Raw genomic sequence first — 19,310 nt, 5'->3', positions numbered from 1 at the left:
CCGCTGTGTGAGTGACTCTTCTTTTGCGACGAGTGCAGGTTTTGTTGAAATCACCCTGAGGGGTATTAGCATGTGAAGTGGTTTGAGAAGACATGTCTAGTCCCTACAGATCTCCACTTGTAGTGGTTAACAGGTTCCCTGTTACCCTGAAGCTACACTCTGTCTCTGGTTGCAGCTGATATTGTTTGTTTTTGTGCTGTTGTTTTCCACAGTAGCTGGTGTAATCTGTGGCTTTATAATATATTCAGAACTCATTTGTGTGTTACATTCACTTCCCATTAGTTTGCTTTTGTCCTCTAGATCGCTTGTTTCACTGATGATTCTGTGTTCATTTTGTTGGTGCCTTTGAGAATTTGAAACACTTGAACCATATCCCCTCGTAACCATCTCTGTTGAGTGCAACTAGGAGCAGAAATGTTACTTGTGTGCCTGAGAGCTGAAAGACCCGAACACTTAATCTATAAATGATTTTAATTACATTCAATTATTTCAAGCCTTTAGGCTTTGGTGATCCGTTGGTGACCTAGAAAAACCTGTCTGGATGGGGCTCTGCAGGACCAAAACTGGACACCTTTTCAACTTTTGGATTAATTTCTGGCTGTGTCCAGTTTTACAGATGTCCACCAGGGGGCGCTGGAGTCTGGTCAGGGCTTCCCCCCAGTCAGCTCCAGCCCATTTATAATGACATGAAGATAGATAAGACTTTATTGATCCCGTAGGGAAATTGATGTGTTTCAGCAGTCCAGCCCAAGACAAGCAAAAACAGACATCAGAGTAGACGAAAAGTTATACAAAATATATACAAAATAAATAAATACATAGGTGTGTGCAAAATATGATGATCCTAGTCACTGTAAAAACAATAAAATATGTGCACAATGTGCATAGGTTTATACAGATTGATTGTTCAAAAAGTATAATGGAACAACATGCTGTCCATAGACGAGCAAATGAAGGGCTAACAGTCCTAGCCTCGGGCAGCGTTATACACCCTGACAGCCGCCGGGATAATAATAATAATACTTCATACTCTGTGATTTATTTGATAACATAACTACTTGTAGCTGAACTTTAACAACATTTAAAAGGCTTTCTCTGATTTGAAATTCTTTCTTATTATTCTTTTTATTTTAAGATGAGGTTATAACAAGTCATTGCTTAGAAATGTATAAACATCTGGGCGCACATTGGCTTTGCTTTCAAGCTCATATTAATAGCATACAAGCTAAAGGAGAAGTACAAGTACTGCTGCAAATCAGCTTTTACGCATTCCTCTGGATCTACACAAGTTCAGTCTACACAAGTCTCTACTCCCCGTCTTAGATTATAGACTGCTGCTGGGAAACATGAGGTCTAATATTGCTCTTCCTCTCTGTTGCATCCATGATCTTTCTTTCATTGGTTGTCTCTAAACATCTTATTATGGAGTTTGAAACCACCACTGTTCTCTTTGCCATTTTACAGTTACAGACATAGCACCTTTATCAAGTTCAGCCTTCCAGGAACTGTTGCCATTTTTGAGCCAGACTGAACATGACCGCTTCAGATGACTGGAACAATCTGAAGACGTTTCTGAGCAGAAACCATCCACTTTCATGTCTGAGGATGTGTGTATTTGTATCCGTGGTTAAATTATTTCTGCCTGATATCTGCACTTGTTAATATTACCATGTCCTGCTGCTTCTGTTTCATTGATTTGTCTTCCCTGTCTTTCAGGGATCATTGTCCATGAGAGTGTGTTCTTGGCTGACTTAGTAGTGTAAGGAAAGGATTAGATAAAAACCGCTTTAGAAAGGAAGTGAGAAAAAAATTCATGGTGTCTTCCTAACCCCTCTACGCACACTTGTTTGGCAGTGGGTGGCTTTCTGATGCTCCGCCATGGATGATGATGACAGCCAGAACCAGATGATCAACAGGAATGCCTCCCTAGGAAAAGGCAAAAGACAAGCTGTCTTTGTACTCACTGATGAAGGTAAGACTTCTAAAATGTGCTTGAATCCTCAGCTTCAAACAATGTCTTAACAGGTGATCCCCCACCCCCCCACAGAACTGCAGAGGTGTAAATTGTATTTGTGCTGTGGAATTCCATTTTTATGCTGTCTGTATGAGACGTTACCCACTTGCCTTGGACTCCTTGCCTTGGCCCTTGCAGCTGCATGGTGGGAAGGAGGACCAAGCAGGCCTTCCTCCCACACTCCAACCTGGTGCAGGGCATGCAGGGGTATATTTTGTGATGTCCTGTTTTCTTCCTCTCCTTGCCTGCAGACGAGCCCAGTGATGAAGAGGGAGAGGACTCTGAAGAAGAGGAGACAGACAGTGAGGAAGAGGATGATGAAGAGAATGGCGCCAATGCTGATGAAGACGAAGCGGGGGATAGTGATGGTAAGGATATGCTGTAAAATGATTAAGTTTCATATCAAAGATTGGCTCTGAACCTGAATGATGTAGTTATAAATAGGTGTTGACGTGCTGCATGCATGGTTAATTCTGCCCAGAAATGGGAGAGTCATGGTAAGAGGAATGTGTAAGTGGAATGATACAATTACAGCAGTATTACAGGGATCTGTAACAGGGCCCCAGCTCTTCTTAGTTGAGTATAATGTATCATGATGCTGGCATAGTACACTTAAAATTTATAGGTAAAAATAGGAGTGGGAAACTATTGGAAATACAAAAATATTTAGACACTGTTCAAGACACCTGCAAATGTAATTTAATCTAGATAAGTGCAAAGTAATCATACAGCTGTGAGAAACTATTTAAAAGCTGTAACTGCTGCAATACAGTAGTTAACTTTGCAAATAACACTATTAAACAACAGGCACATACCCTGATGAAAGTGGTAACAAGCCACAGATAGAACAGTAGGTAAAAGATGATAAAGTAAATAGTTATTTTGTGCTTTTTTAAAATGTCTTTCATTGATGGCAACAAGTAACAAGGTTTCCAGTCACATCCTTTTTATTTAGCACCAGCTAAAGTGTGTTTGTAAACATGAATGCAGCTGACGGTTTCTCCGTAATGGTGTGTGCAGAGCCTGAGGATAATGAGAAGGAGCTGGAAGGGGCTATCGGTGGGTCCAGCTCTGGCCTAGGCTACGTGAGTTCGGATGAGGACGCAGACAAATGCCCCATCTGCCTCAACACCTTTCAGGATCAGGCTGTGGGAACGCCTGAGAACTGTGAACACTTTTTCTGTTTGGACTGCATCTTAGAGTGGTCTAGGGTATGTAATTTAACCAAAATTGCTCTTTTACCTGCTTTGAATGATTGAAAATTGTTAGCAAGGTCAGTTTTGCTAAAAAACCTGCCAGTTAATTGCAGTTTTGCAGTTAATCAAAGAAAACTATATATGTGCTCTTTCTTGATTACCTAGTTTCAGAACAGTTTTATACATTTTTTAGCAATTCACATGATGCTAAGGGGCTATGCATGTGACCCCAAAAATGAATTGATTTAGCTGCGTAGTTTTAAATCCATGTGATGAGTCGTTTTCAGTGGAAATCTACAAAAAGAAGTGACAGAATATAAATTGTTAGTTTTCCAGCTGCAGGTCTGGTACCTTAAAGAATCCATGAAGCCATGTTATATACTGGTCTGAACAAACAACTCCTATTGGCAATAAACATCTTTCCCTTCTTCTTTAGAATGCAAACTCTTGTCCTGTGGATCGACTAGTCTATAAAAATATATGCCTGAGGTCTTGTTATGGAGGAAAGATTCAAAGAAAGGTACAGTAGGTGCAATTTTTTAAATCCTTTAGTGTGACACTGGCTACAGATTTCAGACTTTTCTCTTTTTTTCTTTAATTTTTTATGTAATGGAATTTTCTATTTTTGTAGGAAAATAGAAAATGTTTTCTAAACAGCAAACTATTAGTTATCTGATAAAATGAAATTGCATAAAATAGTATTGTAAACATAGAGTACACTCTTTCTTCACCTAATCTTTTTCTCAGATGTCATGCTATGGGAATGCATGATCATTCCCATTATGCATAAAATGAAAACTTGTGGAGATGTTAAGTTTGAGTATTTTCAAGGCAAGGTGAATGCTGACCTTGGAAACATCAGCATCTGCTGAAACACTTTTTCACAGAATGAAATCTAGTTTTGTTATTGTGAGGATCTTTGGAGAGGTGATGTTCCAATTTCTCATATCCGGTTATTAAATCTCAATAACAAAATAAAGTAGTTATTGTTATTGCAAAACTTTACAAATTCTGATTTTAAGCATGAAATTGTGAAGGTACTGTATGGTCGCTGTTACATCCCAGTGTGTGGTCCATGTGTGTTTTGTTGCTATGTTCCACACTTCCTGAACTTGATTGTTCTCCCTCCCCCATTGGTCCATCATTACACCATTGTTTCCATATGACGTCATCGTCAATCAGCTTCTCAGCCAGAGTACAGGTTATTTAGTATATAAGTTGGAGGTTTTCAGAAGGAAGAGGCCTTTCGTTTGACTTCGGTCCCGCTTGGTTTTGCATTGCTTCATTTCACTTTTGGTTTTTGCTTTGGCTTTGTTGTTTTGCTTTGTGTGTGTGTATTTTTGTATAGCTTTGGCTTTTGTTGGTTTCTGTTCATCTCTTTGTACTTTCGTTTGTTTGTGTTAATCGTTAATTTTGCCATTACCTTGCCCAGACTTGTTATATGTTCAACCTCTGTTTTCTTTTGTACCCTGTTACTTGGGTCTACTCTCGTTTGTATTCGTAGTATTCGTAGTTCACTTTTGTGTACGGGGTTAGTTTAGGTTGTTGGGTATTTTTGTGAGCTCGCAGAAAAAGACATTTAATTGCCAGCAACTACTGCTGCACGCCGTATTGTTGTGCATTTGATAAATAAACTTTGAACAGAACAGTTGAACAGTGAACGTTCTACACACTTAGTTTATTTTTGTATTAGTCACCCTAGTTTAGTATGGGTGAGTGCCATTTGTCTTGTATGGTTTTGGGTAGTCAGTGAAAGTTAGCTAGGGTTTTTGAAGACGCTGTGTTTCACGTTTTCTTTTGTAGTTAGGTTAGCTTCCCTCATTTTCTTAGCCAGTTCCATTTTGTTTGTTATTTTCTTTTCTTTGGCACCACTCTAGTTCCCTACCCCTGTGTGTTATTGTGTCTTATTACATACCAGTCATTTATTCACCTTATAGTAATCACTTTTGCACCATCACTTGCTAGTCCCTCACCAGAACCCATCTGCATCCAAAAATCATCCTAAATGTTTACACCCCTTTACCCCTAGACCCATGGGGTCTTAACAGTCGCCATTGTTGGCATAAACTGCTGGTCTCGCAATGGGCAAGAGCATGAGTTCACACAAATTTGTGACGTGATCCTGCCTTTCCTGCTCACTAGTCTCCGTGATGATTAATGTGATGTAGATGCAAATTAGTACAGTTTGTGCAGCAGACATTGCACCGCAGAAATCTTCCAACATGATCTGCATGCAGAGGTAACAAGTAAGGGGTATTTATCGGCAAAACCATTTCAAAGTTGAGAGTGATAGTTCTATTGGATTAGAAGAGATGTTTTCACAAGCCCGCTTGTTTACAAGTAAGAGGCCTCAACATGTCATAGGAAGTTTGGTTGCCCTGTTCTGAATCGCAGGATATGGTGCTGTGTATACCTGGAAATCTTGTCTATCTTGTGATGTAAATTGGAAGTTTTACATGTTGCTGTGTACATTTTACTTTCGTTGTGATTTGATATACACTCATCAAAGCAGATTATTTCTAACTCCGTAATATAAAAATAGCATTGCAGTTCCCCTCGTAACACCAGGACTTGACATTTGTGTGTTGGTTAGTGAGGCCAATATATCATGTGTGTCACACCACAGAAAATAAGCGTCACTGTGATCAAAGACGAAGTGCAAAGCTAGGTCATGTTGTAACTTGCCAATAGGATCATTTTAAAAGCCAAGACAAGCTCTGGAGCCAAATCTAGGAGACTTACAGGTCTGTCACTGGGGTTTGCAGAGATTATGTGCAGTTCTGATGGCAGTTTCTTGTCTTACTGTCAAGATACCAATTCAGACCACCGCTAAGACCAGCGAGCAGGAGGTGGATGAGCAGACAAATTGCGAGGTGTGTGGAAGGAGTGACCGCGAAGATCGCCTGCTGCTCTGCGATGGCTGTGATGCTGGGTAAGGGCAGCAGCTGGGCCAGCTCCAAGCCTGGTGTGTGAACAAACACTAGGCACTAAGGTACTTTTCTCACTGGAGGCAAAAACCTGAAATGCCGTGTTCTGAGTGGTGACAGTAAGTCCCAGTTTGCTTTTATTCAGTCTCATGTATTTTTCCACTGGTGTGGATCTAGGTTGGTAAAGTCAAGGTATATCTAATTAAGTTGAGAATTTTTTTTATCTGTTACCAAACAGTTCAGAAAATCAGGTAAAATGGTGCGCTGTGAGGATTAAGTATTTAAACTGAAGAAATAATGGTTTAAGGGTCTTACTCTTACTTTGAGTTGATCTAATTAGGTTAATGAAACAAGAATTGCTTAGTTCCATGGAGAAGAGTAGAAAGTGAATGTTACAAAGTTTCAGTTCATGAGTGTTCCTCTAAAGGAGAGGGGGAGCCAGGCAGGAATGAGGGATGGGGGGGCTGAAGAAAAGGTACAAAGGGCTGGGGGTGACGTGAAGTGTGAAGCAGGGGTTCACAACTCCAGCTCTGGAAGGTTTCACCCCTCCTCTGTTCTTGATGACCTCCCTGAGTTTAACACTCCTCAGGGGTCTTCAGCTCTTGGAGAGGTCAAGAGACCCAGAAAGCCAGCAGGGTTCTGAATCTGGCCCCTCAGGACCTGGGATTTTCAGCTGTGAAGTGAAAGAACTTGGAAATCCAAGGAAAGTGTGAAAGGCAGCAATCTGGGAACCCGTGGGATGAGCCGATCACTGTTCACCCAGTCGAATTGCTATTCTGGCCTCCACAGAGAGCTCCACAGCTGAAGACTTTTTACTTGTCTCTTACTCTTCAGTGTAAACATTAACCTTCTTCTGAAGCTTCAGCAGTTTACACTCTTGCTGATGTGGATGAGAAGTGACTGAAGCGACTCCATCTTGTTGATTTGTTTCAGGTACCACATGGAGTGTCTCGTTCCTCCTCTGGATGCAGTTCCTGTAGAGGAATGGTTTTGCCCAGAATGTGCTGTAAATAATCCATCTCAAGGTAATCATGTGTTGTGCACCTTCATATTCCCATTTGATCATAGTCCTGTTTCCCTATACTTTTTATCCATTTAAAAAAAAGAGGCATGGTTGTCCAGCCTGACACATGGCCTCTTTCTGTGCCAGAAAAATCCAAGTGCATGTTTGTCATGTGTACCTGAGTACAATGCAGTGTTTCCTCACATGACAAATGTCACAACAGGTAACATTAAAAGATGACAAAGATTAAATAGAAAGTAACATCACACGTTCTTGGGGAGAGGAACGTGGTTACAGCTATAATCTTAGGAAGCATCAGAATTAAAGTGGTGGCAGTATTTTGAGTTTAGTGCAAAAAACAGTAGTATAAGTGGGGCTGGGGGAATTAAAGAGGTGATTTTTAGGAGTCTTATGGCTGTGAGAAAGAAGCTTTCTTTGAACATAGAAGTCCAGATTCTATACTCTTAAATCTTATGCCAGCTTGGTTTGGTCTTTGATAATATCATTTGCCATTCTGAGGCAGTGCGTGGTGAAGATGGTCTGGATGGAATGAAGTTCTGTACCAGTAATGACCTCAGCTGTCTCCACCACGTTCTGTGGTTTTCTGTGTTCATCAACTTACAATTTGCTATACCAAACTGTAATGATTCCAGTGAGAATAATTTCTATAGTGCATCTGTAGAATTGTGTGAGTATTTGTGAAGGCATACCAAATCTTCTGAGTCTCCTGAGGAAGTAGAGGCACTGGTGTGCTCTTGTGATTACTTCATCGAAGTCATGGGGCCAGGTCAGATTATTGGTGATTTGAATGTCCATTTCCACAGCAGCCCCATTCATATAGGCAAGGGTGGGGTGTACTCTCTGCTTCCTGAAGTTAACAACCAGCTTCTTAGTTTTGCCGATGTTGAGTGAGAGTTTGTTGTCCTGGCACCATAGCACCAGGTCCTCAGTCTCTTTCCTGTACTCATTTCATCATTATTTGTGATCAGACCTAAAATAGTGGTGTTGTCAGCTAACTTGAAGGAGTTGGAGCTATGTCTAACCACACAATTGTAGGTGAACAGGGAGTAGAGCAGGGGACTGAGCACGCAGCCCTGGAAGAATCCTGTGTTGAGGATCAGAGTGGAGGAGATGTTGCCTATTCTCACAGATTGAGGTCTGCCTGTCAGGAAGTTCAGGATCCAGTTACAGAGAGAAATATTAAGTCCCAGCTCCAAGATCTTGATGACCATCTTGAATGGGATTATAGTATTAAATGCTGAACTATAATCTATAAATAGTAATACGCCGCAGGTGTTTATATTGTCTAGATGAGCCAAAGCAGAGGGAAGAGAAGGTTCTGTAAAAACTGTGCATGCTATCACACCCATCCCAAGGCTGCACATCATTTCCTGCAGCTCAAGAAGAGGACGTGGACGAGGACGAGGTGGCTGTGCTGATGGCAGACGTGGTGCCCTCCACCAGCCGCCTGCGCCCCACCACCGGGCAGACCCGCGCCATCGCCAGGACCCGGCAGAGTGAGAGAGTGCGCGCTAATGTCAACAGGAACCGCATCTCGCAGGCCCGCAACATGCAGGTATCCAGGCCCTGCGCGGCTTCCCGAGGGCTGGCTGAGCTGGAAGCTGAAAACCAACTGCTTTATTTTGTGGTGTATGGTCTTGTTAAAAGGAGCAGACTGTGTGGTAGGATCAGCATCATAGTCGTCACGTAAACGATCTCCTCTCATCCCATTATAACAAACGGCAATTTTCATTGAGACGGTACTATTAATAACCTTTATTTTATGTAGTGCCTTTCATGTTCAATTATTTCTGGTGTCTGTTTTGTATGGGGAACAATGTGACTGTCTACCCTGTCTTTAATTCTAGCACGTGCCCAGGCACCTGATGGAGTCCTCATTGCTCGACGAAACAATTGACGCTGTAGTTGCGGGTCTGAACACGGCAGTGTATGTCCGACCGCTCACTCCTCGAGCTGGAGCTACAAGAAGACGAAGGACAGGTAATGAGAGTGATGCAGTTTTTGCTGATGCCAGACCTATTTATGAAGCCTGACTAATCTCTTTAGTCTGTGATTATTTTTTATTATCTATTTAGTTTGAGATTATTTCTTTTGGTTGTTTCTGATGTGTATTTGAATTGTACGCTTGTGTTTCCCAACTACTGTGCATCACATTATTGCAACCAATGTGTTAAAGGACTTAGGAATGACGCTAATGTTGTTCACAGTGAAGCGAAGGGGAACCAAAAGTAAGAAGCCTCGATCGAAAACCGCCGGAGGAACAAGAACTAAGGGCACAAAAAGACGGAGGCGACGTTTGAAGAAGCAGAGGTCCAGAAGGAAAGTGGTAAGGACCCATTCAAGCCTGAAGAGCAAATAGATGGATTGCTCACCACTTGATTTTTGGCACACTTTATTTCCCAGAGCTGGTAGTTGTGATAAAAAATGATCTCTGTTACATAAAAATATGTTTACGTCCTGTTATCGCCTTGTAAGGTCTCTCCAGATTTTTGTGACAGTTGTATTTTACATGGTTACAGTTTGACAAGTGCCTGCATGTGCAGTCATAATATCAGCAATTCCACAGCTCAGTGTAAGTAAGCATCGCATTGTTTTTTATGTGACTTTGAATTGTACTCTTGTGTTATTGCACGTATGTGTATTGTATTTGTGCAACCAATGTGTTAAACAACTTAGGACTGATGCTAATGTTGTTAACATTGAAGAGTCTTCTAGTCTTACAGAAATATTTTTTTTAAATCGCATTAAGGCAGCCTATAAATGCTTATTATGAAATAGAAATGAAAAGTTTGCATTGTAAATTATGTCACTTTCACTGATGTAAATACAATGTTTCTTTTGCTGGTCTTCAAAATGACACTGATTTGTTTTTGTGTTCTTGCTTTCCCCTGCTTTGTTAGGATTGACTTATCAAAAGCCATTTTAATGTTTTTTTTTCTTTTACAAGTTTATGACTAAGTAACTAAGCTAAATAGATCTGGTTTTTAACTTGGAGCTCAGTAATTCAGAATGGGCTGTGTTGCATGGCCTGACTGGGTAGCCATTCAAAGCCACCTCTGTGTGTCTCCTCAGCAGCTGCCGAAGGAGCCCACTGCACGGGCCCGTATTGCTAAAAGCCTTGGTATGGGGAAGCCCATCCGTGGGTCCTCCATTCCCTCTGTGTACCGGCCCGTGGACCCCAGCCTGGGCGCCATGAGAGCAGACATTGGTGCAGCCTCTCTTTCTGTCTATGGAGACCCCTTTGACCTGGACCCTTTTGATGATGGGTATGTCTTGTTTATGGGTGTATTCAAAATTAATCTGCAGTGGAGATGGTGGTGTAGCGGTCAGCATTGCTGCCTCATAAAGCTGGACCCTGGGTTCAGTTCCAGACCTGGGGCGCTGTCTGCATGGAGTTTGTATGTTCTCTGCGTGTTGGAGTGTCCAAGTGCTCTAGTTTCCACCCACAGTCCAAAGACATGCTGGTTGGTTAATTGGCTTCAGGGAAAATGAGCCCTTGTGTGTGGGTGCGTTTGTGTCTGTGTGTGCCCTGCAGTGAACTGGTATCCTGTCCAGGGTGTGCCCCACCTCCCCCATGACCCTGTATTGGGAGAAGACATTAGAAAATGGATGGATGGTGGAGGTTTCACCAGCAGGTCATTGTTGGTCAGTCACAGTGTTAAGTAAGAAACAATGTTTTAGAAAGCCAGTATTGTGAAATACATTATAGGTGTTCAAGGCATTTTTCCTGTTTTACAAACCTAAAATTTTTATTTCTTAAAAAAGCTGAATATGGCATTTAGGCTAATAATGTTGTGTGCTTACTGCCTTTTTGACTTGGGTTTTGTTTTTTCACAGAAATGAAGCAACCGAACAGCCTTCAAGCCCCTTGTCTCCTTTTGAAGTTAAAAGACGAGGTCTCTCTCAGTCAGCTCTTAAGTCTCATCAACCTGTTGCCAGACCTGTTTCAATCGAACTTCGCAGGTGAAGTTGCAGATTTTTCAAAATTCTTAACAGATTTTTATCATTTTTATGTAATTCCATTTCCTGCACAACCTGAGGAATTAATGATTTAAAGTAATTTAATCACAATCATTGCAGTTTAATCACATTAAAAGGTAAACAAAATATTATAATTACTGGATAAACATGTACATGTTTACATTTTGTTCTCCCTTGACAATGTGTAGATAAGCCAGGTTCAGGCGTGATATATGGGAGCAGAAGAGCTGCAGTATTCTATTCGGACAAATAGCATACTTTCACTAAATAGTATTTTCTCACTGCATTGAAAAGCTAATGTCAGGTGTCATTGAACGGCAGAAGGGCACTTAGTATCCCAGAAGCTGAGGTAATCGCAGAAGCAGCACATGTTCCAGACCTGCTGGGCAGCATCCTGTCAGGACAGAGCTTGCTTATGATGGACAGTGCTGATGTTGTCATCAACAGAGATGGTTCTTTGAAAGCCATTAAACCAGGTATTGTGTACAGTTTTTCTGTTTCCTAAAATACTACTAGATCAAGCCAATGAAGAAAGATTTGGATGTGGGTATGCCTGGTTTGTTTTTGCAGATGGATTTAAAAATGAGCTTTTTTTAGTACAGATAGACTTGAATTATTTTACAAATTGCAGTTTGTGAGTGGCATTTTGAAACATCTCAGTGCCACGTTGTTGCACAGTCTGCAGTTGTGAAATTAAAAGATTCATGTCTTTAAAGAGTGCCTCAGCCACCAGGGGTGCTTGTTCAAAGTGCGGAGGAGAAGATCAAAACCAGAAAAATAAAAATCACATACAGTTGCTTTTAGCAGCATGTCAATATTACTGTATGTGTGCACCAGGGTTATTCACATGTTTCATATACATAAATTAAGCTTTCTCAACTTGAACAAATAGCATGCAAGCAAAAACATTTTTTCACAGTAAAAGTACTTGCTTTATTTAATTAAAAATGTTTCCGCAATAATGGTAAATATGTGATTAAATTTGCAGTTTTTCCAATGGATTTTATTTTGCTTTATTTCAGTTATCTCGACACAGATGACAAGCGTTTCCAGTGTTTGTAGAGTCGGGGGTTTGGCAACAGAAGTTAGCGCCACGTGGTCGACGTGCTCCAAGACAAGTGCCTTTAGTTCTAGTGGAGATAACGAATTGCCTTCATCTTCATCCCCTTGTAACATCCCTGAAGGATCTGCTTCGTTTTGCTTGTTTGCGTCGAATGGCTCTTTATCACCCCCAGTGTCACCGAAGCCACAGGTGCAGTTGGGGTCGCGGTCTCATAATGTGCGATCAGCTACTTCGGGAAGCAGCTCGATCCGGTTGCTGACCTCGGCCGTTCCACAGCCCAATCCCCTGGCTAGCCTCACGGCACCAGGAGGAAGCCTAAGAAATGGCAACAGCGGTCCATGTTCTCTGAACTACAGGGGTAGCAACTCTGATCCATGCTCAAGAAGCACTATCGTGCCTGCCAGAAAGGTCCCACTGAGACCCGTTAGGGTAGATGTGTCTGAACTCCCTAGGATACCAAAAATTAAAAGGGAAGACACGGGCATCTCTCAACCCAGAGATGGTAACGGCAGTGGAATACCAGATTCATGCATGAATAACCTCACGGGTAATGGTGGCAGACAGCAGACAGTAGAGCAGAGGGACGTGAGGAGCAATCAGAATAGGACTGACAGGAGTGAGGGGCAGAGGCAAAGCCAGGGAGGCTCATCTTCGTCCTCTTCCTACTCTTGCTCCTCTGGCAGCTCAGAGACCCGTCCTAGTTCTACTGTAAGCTTCCGAATAAGTGCCAGTGGAAACTCCTGGCATGCCAGGAGGCTTGCTCATGGAGGGGGTTTCGGTACATCTTTGAAACCCACAGGTGATGAACCATGGCAGATACACAGCAAAGGCAAACAGTCTTTGCCAGCTGTACAACCTGAAAAGAGAGAGAAGGCTGTAAAAAGTGAAATCTATGACCCCTTTGATCCCACTGGCTCTGATTCAAGCTCTTCTGAAAGCGCCTCTGATATATTTCTGAACACAAGCTCAGAGAGTGAAAAAATGAGCCACAGCATCCAGGATTCCACATCAAGGGAGCAAGAACTGCCATCCTCCAGCTGGAATTGCCTTGAAGAAAGGAAAACAGGTGCTGGACACCAGGTTAAAACTGAAGGAGTGCAGAGTGACACTGATGAAAAAGAGGATGTGGGACCCAATTTTGAGCAAAGGAAAGAATCCTTGTGTAACAAACATTCCAGGCTTTCTGGGAATGGCTTAAAAATTGCTTGTAAATCTAAGATCTTAATCACCGAGCCTTTGTCTGATGGAGAACATGGTGCTTCTGCTGGTGGTGGAATTGATACAACACACAAAACACTTGAACTTAAAAAAAGACTACCTCAAAAGGACGCTCATTCAAGATCTAACTCTCCAGCCAGTACTCACTCCGAAAAGAAAATTAAGTTGGAAACAAAGTCTGAAGCCAAAGATCATAAATCAAGGTCAAACTCAAGATCCGAGTTGTACCCCCATTCTTCATCTGATGGGAAACAAAGTTCAAAACCAGAGGCAAGGTTGGCCTCTGATGAATGCTGCAGGTCTAGTAGTTCAGAGACCACAAAGGAAAAGTCTGCCATAGTGAAATATAGGGAAAAGAATCGCTCGAGGTCAAGAGAGAGGAGGTGGTCCCACTCCCGTTCAGAAAGCTCTTCGCCTGAGATCTCAGAGAGATGGGCGAGAAAGAAAAGGCGGTCCAGGTCCAGATCGAAAGATAGGAGGCAATCTTGCTCCAGCAGTTCTGAAAGAGCTAAAAAGAAAAACCATAAGAAAGAAAGAAGCTGTGAGAGGTATGAAAGCAAAGGCAGTGGTTCAAGGCAGAAGGACAAGAAGTACAGACGCTCTCGATCCAGATCTAAGGAGAGGAGAAAAGACAGGTCGAGGTCTCGATCCACTTCAAGGTCAAAAGAGGCACGCAGGTCAAGATCAAAAGAGGGACAAAGGCAGAGATCGAGATCTAGAGAAAAGAAGAGTGAAACATGTGGAAAAATGTCACAGTCCATAGAAAGGAAGGGAGAGAGAGGCTCTCAGAAACTAGGAAAGATTTCTGTAGAGGCTTTGAAGGAATCTAAAGACCTGAAAGAAAAGCCTGCTTTAATTGCTCCTGTGAAGGATGAGCCTGGTGTTCCAAAGTTGGTGAATGAATCCACCCCTAAAGGGGAAAGGAAAAAAATAGATGAATGTGATTTGGAAAGCAAGATGGATGTGGTCTTGGAGGCAAAGGTTAAAATGGAGCCAACTTGGCCTAAAGAGTTTGGATGCTCTTCATGTGAAGATGAGTTCTTGGGCTCAGTTAAAGACGAGGTGTTTTCTGCCCAGCCTATCTCTGTAGATGAACACTACAAGCCTAAATTAGTTGGCACATCTGAAAATCTTCCTGGTGCAGCTTTTCATGAAACAGAACCTAATAAAAAAGAAAATGAGGAGCACTCTGCAGATAAGGTCAACATTGACTACATCCTTCATACCACAGACTTAATAAAACATGAAGTGGTTGAACCAATAAAGGTCAGTGCACCTGCAGTTGACACAGTTACAGCAATTAAAAAAGACGATGCCACCATCAAACCTGAGGTAGTGCCATCCCCTGTGACTGCTACCTCCAAATCCAGGGCGCCAGTGAAGAGGGTGACCTGGAATCTCCAGGATTCAGATGGGCCCTCAGCAGAAAAGACAGGCAGTAAGTTGAACTCAAATACATTTGCTTCACTGTGTCTTACCAAGACTTTGACAACCTGACCATATTTTCTAAGAAGTGCTTTTGCAGAATGAATGTTGGATCAGATATATTCTCCATGAAGGAAGTTTTTTTTCTATAAATCCCAGTATGGTTTCTGTTCTTCAGTGCTAGGTGTCCACAGTGAACAATGTGTGTCCCTTACTGGCCACAATACTAGGAGCCTCCACTGGAAATGTGCTGGGCCTCGGTTAAGGTTGTGGTGTAGGCAAAGATGTGTGGGATTGAACAGCACATTCCTCTTTCTCCCGTTTTCAGTTGAATTATAATGTGGGAATGTGGGGCATTGTATTGGTCAAGGAAGGTGAGACTTTTGGGGTCCCTAGTATATTGGCAAGTTGAATGTGCAAGAAAGCTTTGCTCAACTACTGTAGCCATTTTCACATTATGTTACTGTTTCTCTCCTTGTGTTTTAGAAGTTTCGCTTTTTAAACAGCAGCAAAGTAGCAAAGATGGACTCTGCAAGGCACCGGAATCCAGGCAGGCCTTGAATCAGGTGCAGTTAATTGAACCTCCTCCAACAAATTACATGATCTCTCAGCCTATGTTTCCTGATATAGATCCCTCACAGGTTGGTCCCCATATAGCCAAGCTTGTCTTAAATTCTCATGGATGACGTCTCTTCATCTCATCTGTGGCCGAGAACGTCTTTGGTTTGCTTTTTGTCCACTTTCATTCCAATCCAAGTTTAAGAGAAAATACTTTTCTTCTTGCTCAGTTGCAGAAAGAGAGTGCTGGCATCCTTAACTTTTAAACTATTGAATAATTTGTTAGTAATGGGGGAATTTTCATTTTTTTTTTACTATGCAAGAATGTTTTGACCATTTGCATAAAAGATGAGATGCTAATCAACCTAGAGGCAGAATGTGGGGAAAACAATTACGTGTCGTTTAAACATTTTTGTGATTTGCAATGAGAGAAAAAGTATGCATAACTTTCTCTGGAGCAAAATGCTTTGCAAGTGGCTTGACTGTTTAAATCATGCTTATCATGATTTATTCTATTTCTGTGTAATATCATAGATCAAGAGCTGCAGCACATACTAATTAATTATTCTTTGGTAGTTGCCAAATAATGGTTTTGGAAATCATTCATTGTTAATTTTGAAGTGTTTCTATGAAATAATTTGACCAAATCTGACGCATTATGAAATTTTCATTTTGTGCATGCCATGGACTATTGTTTTAGCTGAATCTAAATTTTACATTTCAGTAGGGCAATGTGAATTAACTACAATTACTTTTTGTATTTTGTTTTCCTTTTTTGGAACAGCTCAAATACTTTTGTCTGTAGCTATAACTGTTGCCCTCTAAAATCATTACTGTTCCTTGTTTACACAACTTAGTGTTCAGTGAACCTTTATCCCTCATCTTCATAATTATCAACACAACACAATTTTAGCACGGGAGATGTCTTTCCACTACCCACTGAAAAAATAATACTTCACTGCTCATTAACAGTTGTAGTTTTTTTTTATTTGACACAATAATTAAGATGAGTCTAATAAACATTTTTGGTGCTTAGCTTGTGCTGTTTTATTTTATTTTTACCAGAAGACAGTAAAAAAAGTAAAAACCCTTCTGAATATTTCCAGAGAAGCTCAGCATCTCTGTGTGAAGGTACAGGGTTTTAACCTTGATGGAAAGGCTGCTTGTACTGTAACTGTAAAGTAAAAAGATCCCTGTAATTCCAGTATTCTGATTTCTATGTAAACTGGCACCAAGTATCAAATGGTTTGTTCAGTATTTACTTTTCAAAGACAGCACCCCAGGAGGGTGAGGTTGAATAGTTTATTAAATTATATTAAACACTATGAGTGAGTGAAGAACATTATTTTAAGTGAAGGGCTCCAGCACTTTCATCTGTTGCTGTAATCATTAGATTTCCATTCAACCATCTTTGAACTTATGTGATCAGCTCGCCAAAAGCCAGGCTCTTCAGAGCTGTTTTTTTTAGATGGAGAGTTTTTAAATGTGGCTAATTTATTTTTGCAATAACATGGTCCCATAATTTGTAAAGGGTTAAAGAGAGAGATTTAGGGTCTCTTTTAGAATTTAATTGTAAAATAAATTTTAATTACTCATGAAACCACAAGAGCCTGGTTTGGTTACATGTACATCAGTACTTGGGCTTGATATATTGAAAGGTTGTGGTGGAGAGCACTAGGTGGCAGCAGGGTTTTGCCAAGTTCAGTATTTTTTCCTTTGATGCAAAAGGAAGTAGAAGAGAGTTACTCGAGGACAATGTGAGAAAACATGTTGCCAAAACCCGTAACCTGAACACAGCCAGGCTGTGCAGATTCATAAGAAATGAAAGTAAAACCCTCAGTGAACTCTGAAGAAATTGAAACTGAAACTGTGCAATTGTAGCATTTCAGGAAAGTTGCTCATGTGCTTTAGTTGCACTGTTTATATTCTAGAAATGTAGTGTACATATGAAGTAGATATGTAAACAACTATTTTCACTTTATTTGATTGATTTAAAGTATCACCATAATTGTCATAATTTCTAAGGAGTCTATGAAAGAGAGTCTAATCTTAATTATTTAATCTTAAGTACCTGAGTCTAATCTTAAGTACTTTCACGTTAATATTTCTAATATCTTATACCATTTAAAGGGGATAAAACATCTTAACAACAGCAAATACCTCTGTGAATATTTCTTGAAATTGTTTAGCCGAGTCACGATTGGTTAGTTTTTTTTCTAGACATATATTATCTGTATATTATGATACTATGATATAATTAACATGTTTTTACAGTTTGTTTCTCCACATTGTGAATGTGAATCAGTTGAAACTGAACACAAACGTTGGTGCTAATTGTGATAATAAAAGTCTTTATTTCAGCTCCCTTAAGAGATCCAGGGGTTTGGATTGTAGATGAATTCCTCAGCTATTCTGAATATAACAGTACAGCAAAACAGGCTTTCTTAATTTCATTTCCCATGCTTGCTTTTCTTTAGGGGATTTAATCGGAATTGCATGCATGTTCCCTTTAAGTAAGCAGGTGTAGCTCTGCTCCTTCAACTCTGATCAGACAAGTCAGTTGTGCTCTTCCTCACCAGAAAGAAGCATGACATTAGGGTCAATCTGGACAAAACAATGCCGTTTCCAATTGACATGAAGATGCAGGGACACCAAGGCAGTATGGAGGTGTATCAAATACAGGAACAATTGGAAATGCTTGACTTATGTTTTGTGTAGCCTGCATAATTGTGCCCTGAGAAGACGAAGCCCTTCTTAGATGCTACATTTTATGACCATCCATCCAAAAGACTCAACTGGTGCAGAGGTTTAGTAACCCAAAACCCACCTCCAACTCTAACCCAAATCCTAACCTTAAGCATGGCTCTAAGCCCAACACACCCTATAACGGTAACATGCACTTTGACAAATGTCATGAACACTTGTACATCAGTTTTACCTAAACTCACTCATAAGACTATAGCCTAAAAAAAGGTATTATGCAGGCTACATAAAGCCAAATTTAAACAATACCTTACTGGACAGTCATATGTGATCAAAATCACAACTTCCAAGAGTCTAACACTTCTGAACTGTTTATTAAAATACTATGTCAAAATACTATTTTTTTTCATTGTAAATAATACAATACAGAATTATTCTCAAACTATTAGTTTGAGAAGTGTTTCATGAAGTGTTCCCCTGCATCACGTCCCCTTTGTATTCTAAACATTTGCATGGCTGCCTCACAGTGCTGGGACTCTGGGTTCAACTCAGGACCTGCAGCGGTATCTGTGTAGTGTTTATATGTTCTCCCTGTGTTTGAGTGAGTTTCCTTTAGGTGCTTAAGTTTCCTCCCACAGTCCAAAGACATGCTCAAAGTTGAACTGCCTTCTGGTAATACTGGCCCTGGTGTGAGTGTATGTGTGTGCTCTGTGGTGGACTGGCGTCCCATCTAGGGTGTAACAACCTGGCACCCATTGCTTGCTTGGATAGGCTCCGGATCCCCCGCTACCCTAAATTCAACAAACAATTTACAGATGTTTCACCTTGAGGGGCTTAGGGACCTGAGGCAGCTGTTTGCTGTTTCAAACACTGCTTTTGGTCTGTCCAGTTCACCAGCTCAGATGCTTGTAACTAGTGTCTGGTAATTGCTTGTTTTGTGCTAATGACCTTCAGATAAATTTTTACTTTCTAATTCATGCTTTAGAATTCTCCTTTTTGGAAGTTGTCTAAATGTTGCCAAGAGGTTTGAGGGAGTATCGGTTCCTTGTTCATATGCTTAGCGGATGTCCTTATCCTGGGCAACTTACTGTTTCATCCAATCTGTCATCATAAAGCAAAATAAAATCACACACTTGCAGTATAGCAACCTAACAATAAATTCATGAAGGAACAGAGAACTAAAGATGCTTTGTAAACATTG

General features: G+C 40.9%; 1 protein-coding gene across 6 annotated transcripts in view; it reads left to right on the top strand.

Moving 5' to 3' along the window:
- Positions 1 to 19,310, top strand: part of phrf1 (PHD and ring finger domains 1) — a 31,583-nt gene that overhangs the window by 7,104 nt on the left and 5,169 nt on the right. For 2 of the 6 annotated variants that reach the window (XM_088611652.1, XM_088611651.1), the window contains exons 2-15: positions 1,855 to 1,972; positions 2,266 to 2,382; positions 3,035 to 3,225; positions 3,647 to 3,730; positions 6,021 to 6,142; positions 7,071 to 7,162; positions 8,538 to 8,716; positions 9,009 to 9,141; positions 9,369 to 9,487; positions 10,234 to 10,427; positions 10,999 to 11,124; positions 11,464 to 11,618; positions 12,165 to 14,861; positions 15,335 to 15,489. In XM_088611652.1, the coding sequence (XP_088467778.1) occupies positions 1,879 to 1,972; positions 2,266 to 2,382; positions 3,035 to 3,225; positions 3,647 to 3,730; positions 6,021 to 6,142; positions 7,071 to 7,162; positions 8,538 to 8,716; positions 9,009 to 9,141; positions 9,369 to 9,487; positions 10,234 to 10,427; positions 10,999 to 11,124; positions 11,464 to 11,618; positions 12,165 to 14,861; positions 15,335 to 15,489 (4,458 nt within the window). In that variant the 5' untranslated portion in view covers positions 1,855 to 1,878. Of the gene's footprint in view, positions 1 to 1,854; positions 1,973 to 2,265; positions 2,383 to 3,034; positions 3,226 to 3,646; positions 3,731 to 6,020; positions 6,143 to 7,070; positions 7,163 to 8,537; positions 8,717 to 9,008; positions 9,142 to 9,368; positions 9,488 to 10,233; positions 10,428 to 10,998; positions 11,125 to 11,436; positions 11,619 to 12,164; positions 14,862 to 15,334; positions 15,490 to 19,310 lie in introns of those variants that run through there. The other 4 variants (XM_088611654.1, XM_088611653.1, XM_088611655.1 and 1 more) reach the window with 4 other exon arrangements.

The sequence above is a fragment of the Lepisosteus platostomus genome, chromosome 18 (genome assembly GCF_059453375.1).
Source record: "Lepisosteus platostomus isolate fLepPlt1 chromosome 18, fLepPlt1.hap1, whole genome shotgun sequence".
NCBI classification, from domain to species: domain Eukaryota; kingdom Metazoa; phylum Chordata; class Actinopteri; order Semionotiformes; family Lepisosteidae; genus Lepisosteus; species Lepisosteus platostomus.
Note: the sequence above shows the minus strand (reverse complement) of the source record. Positions and strands in the feature narration are given on the sequence as shown.